The sequence below is a fragment of the Trichechus manatus genome, unplaced genomic scaffold (genome assembly GCF_000243295.1).
Source record: "Trichechus manatus latirostris isolate Lorelei unplaced genomic scaffold, TriManLat1.0 scaffold00309, whole genome shotgun sequence".
In the NCBI taxonomy this organism is placed as follows: Eukaryota; Metazoa; Chordata; class Mammalia; order Sirenia; family Trichechidae; genus Trichechus; species Trichechus manatus.
The window spans coordinates 351,732-355,281 of NW_004444245.1; the positions used below are offsets into that span (position 1 = coordinate 351,732).

At 66.6% G+C, this 3,550-nt stretch overlaps 1 protein-coding gene across 1 annotated transcript; it reads left to right on the plus strand.

Annotated features, from left to right (window-relative positions):
- The first annotated feature begins 1,392 nt into the window (after positions 1 to 1,392).
- On the plus strand, positions 1,393 to 3,510 carry DUSP9 (dual specificity phosphatase 9). The gene is made up of 3 exons (XM_004390562.1): positions 1,393 to 1,768; positions 2,509 to 2,964; positions 3,179 to 3,510. Exons 1-3 carry the CDS (start codon positions 1,393 to 1,395, stop codon positions 3,508 to 3,510), a joined length of 1,164 nt encoding a protein of 387 aa, XP_004390619.1.
- The last annotated feature ends 40 nt before the right edge of the window (positions 3,511 to 3,550 follow it).

A 3,550-nucleotide genomic window follows, 5' to 3' on the forward strand; every position in this document is an offset into this window, starting at 1 on the left:
TGGGTGACTGGTGGATATGCTGGCTGAGAAGCTGGGCGGGATTGAGGAGTTGAGCAATGTGGTAGGAGCAGAGTGCGGTGGGGTGGGGTGGGGTTTGGAGCTCAGAGCCCCTGGGTGCCTTTGGCCAGGGCTGTCCCACTGAAGCCCATAGCGGTGCCTAGCCCTTGGTGGGAGCTCCGGGCCAGAGGCAGCGCTGGGTTTCTGGCCCTGGTTCTGCTCCCCCCACACACACACCGTCGGTGGCATCCCACAGTAGCCCAAGGTGGTGGCCACTGTGGATACATTATACAGATGGCACCATTGAGGTCCAGGCAGGGGACATGATTGTCCAGAGTCACCGAGTCAGTTGGGTTGGAGGCAACCTCTGGGGCAGGGGCGCTGGGCTCTGCTCCTCAGTCCACCCCTCCCCCACCTCCTGGCCGGGTGGCGCCACCAGGGGAGCTGTGCTTGACCAGTCCTTACTGGGCCCCTGACCGCCCTTGGCCTCTGCCCCATCCTGTCCCGCCTCGGTGGAAGCCCCAGCTTAGCGCGCCACTCGCAGGGCCCACCCAACCGCTCTCGCTGGAACCCGTTGGCTCGCTGGCCACCCTGAGCCCTCCCCTGCCCGCCCCCGCCCCGCCCCTCTGAGCCGCAGCTCCGCATCCAAAAGGAGCGGCTTCCGAGTGGAAGCTGGGTCTGGGGCCAGCAAGTGGCAGGAGCGCTGGGAACGCGGGGCTTGCCTTCCACGTGCGCGCCTCCTCGGCAGCCCGGCCTCTTGCTCGGCAGCCGGGCCTGGGGAGCCCCTGCCTGGGACGGCGCCACACGCCCCGCTGTGGCCAGGACGTCCGCAAGTGGCTGCTCGCTGCCTGATCGCACTCCAGGTCTCTCTCCTTTTGTCCTGTCCTCCCCGGGGGGATAGGGACAGCTTGGCTCCGAGAGGGCACGCTGAAACTTGTCACCTGGGTGCCACCTCTGCCCGGGCCCGCCTGGCCATGGGGGGAAGTAGGCCTTGAACCCCTGTCCACACACCCAAACTCCAAAGCCTGAACTTGGGGAGTGATCGCGGGCAGGCTGAGCGAGAGACGCAGAAAGGGGGTGTGAAGGGCAGTGGCACTGGCCTTGAGGGGTCTCCGGAGGGACCGAGGAGGGACCCTTAGCCGTCAAAGGCCCTGTTAGATGACCAGCTTTCCCCGTCCCAGAGCAGGGAGCAGCGCCGGGCACCGGCTGTTTTTCTTGGGGGGGGCGCCCTCCTGCGCGTCTTCACTGGGGTCGTGGGAGAAGAGGAGCCGGCGGTGGGGGGTGTCCTGCGGGCCTGGACGCCTGCCGTGAGGAGCAGGGGCGGCTTCAGCCGCCCGGGCTCACACCCACCTCCCCTTTCTTCACAGCGCCTGCGGCCTGACGTGCAGGGAGCCGATGGAGGGCCTGGGCCGCTCGTGCCTGTGGCTGCGCCACGAACTGTTGCCCCCGAGGCCGCAGCTACTGCTCCTGGACTGCCGCAGCCGCGAGCTGTACGAGGCGGCACGCATCGGCGGGGCGCTGAGCGTGGCCCTGCCAGCGCTGCTGCTGCGCCGCCTGCGCCGGGGGAGCCTGTCGGTGCGCGCGCTGCTGCCCGGGCCACCGCTGCAGACACCCCCGCCCGCCCCGGTGCTCCTGTATGACCAGGGCGGCGGGCGGCGGCGGCGCGGGGAGGCCGAAGGCGAGGCCGTGGAGGAGTGGGAGGCCGAGTCGGTGCTAGGCACCTTGCTCCAGAAGCTGCGGGAGGAAGGCTACCTGGCCTACTACCTACAGGGTAGGTGTGCACAGGCGGGCCTGGGAACGCAGGGCCCCTCCCGCCCCGGGAATTCATAAATTAATTCGACCTTGGGCAAAGCAGAGGGAAGACTCCCTCTCTGACTCCCTGCCATGCGGCTGGGGGCTGGGGGTCTGAGCATGACCTTGGCCCAGTCCTTCACCCTTTGGAGCCCCAATTTCCGAGTCTGGAAAATGGGAGAACTGGGCTGACCTGACCTAGCTTGGCGGATTCTCAAGAACCAAGTGCCAGGTGTGGGAGGAGAGCAGGCTCCCCGGCCTCCCGATGGTGGTCACCCCACCTCCTAGGGCAGCAAGAGGCCAGACCCCCGGCTCTGGGGGCATACAGCAAAAGCAGGGATTTGCCTCCACACCCCCATAGTCATGGCGGGGCTGGGAGGGGGAATGCGGCCGCTCCCCAGCGCCCAGGGCAGGGACAGGGCTCCCATGAGCCTACGGAGCTAGCTTTTCCCACCCCTGTCAACCGGTGGCCAAGGAGGTCTATTCTGAATGTGTTCCGCTTTGCGGCGGTCTGCCTGGGCTCCATCTCCCGCAGCACCAGCGGGAGCTGTGGAGCCAGGGTGGTGGCGGGGGTGCCCACAGCCTGTCAGGCGACCTCCTGATCCACAGGGGGGGACACTGGTTTAGCTCAAGCTGTAGGCTTTCTTGTTCTCTTTTGGGCCATCTGGGGTTAGCTCCCTGTCCCCAGCCAGCTGAGCAGGACCCTCCTTCTCCCCACAGGTGGCTTCAGCCGATTCCAGGCCGAGTGCCCTCACCTGTGTGAGAGCAGCCTCCAGGGCCATGGTGGCCCCAGGGCAGCCCAGGCCCCCGGGCCAGTGCCTGTGGTGGGGCTGGGCGGCCTCTACCTGAGCTCTGACTGCTCCGACGCAGAATCTGAGCCGGAGCGTGAGCCCACAAGCTTTGGCCTGGATTCGGAGGGTGTCACGCCCCCGCCAGCAGGGTTGCTACCATTCTTTCCTGTCCAGATTCTGCCCAACCTGTACCTGGGCAGTGCCCGGGATTCGGCCAACCTGGAGAGCTTGGCCAAGCTGGGTATCCGTTACATTCTCAACGTCACCCCCAACCTCCCCAACCTCTTCGAGAAGAACGGTGACTTCCACTACAAGCAGATCCCCATCTCGGATCACTGGAGCCAGAACTTGTCCCAGTTCTTTCCAGAGGCCACCGCGTTCATTGGTGAGTCAGCCCTGTCCCCCGCTTCCCTCCCTCCTCGGAGAGTTCCTCCCCGTCTGCGAGCTGGACCAGGTGGACACTTAGCTGTCCTGCCCCAGAAAGCAGTGCTGCGGCCAGCTCCCAGAGGCCCGACCTGGCCTGGCCACCGGGTCAGAGGGCAAGGGGGGCTGGGAGGACCTTTGCCTCAGGCGGGCCACCCTTCCCTGCCCCCTCCTAGACGAGGCCCTGTCCCAGAACTGCGGGGTGCTCGTCCACTGCCTGGCTGGGGTCAGCCGCTCTGTCACCGTCACCGTGGCCTACCTCATGCAGAAGCTCCACCTCTCCCTCAACGACGCCTACGACCTGGTCAAGAGGAAGAAGTCGAACATCTCCCCCAACTTCAACTTCATGGGGCAGCTGCTGGACTTCGAGCGGAGCCTGAGGCTGGAGGAGAGGCGCTCGCGGGGGTGCGACAGTGGGGGGCAGGGGTCCACCACCTCCGACGACCCGCCCTCCTTCTTCACAACCCCCACCAGCGACGGCGGCGTCTTCGAGCTTGACCCCACATAAGGCCCCCCGCCACGCCCACCGCCTCTCAACGGGTGCTCCT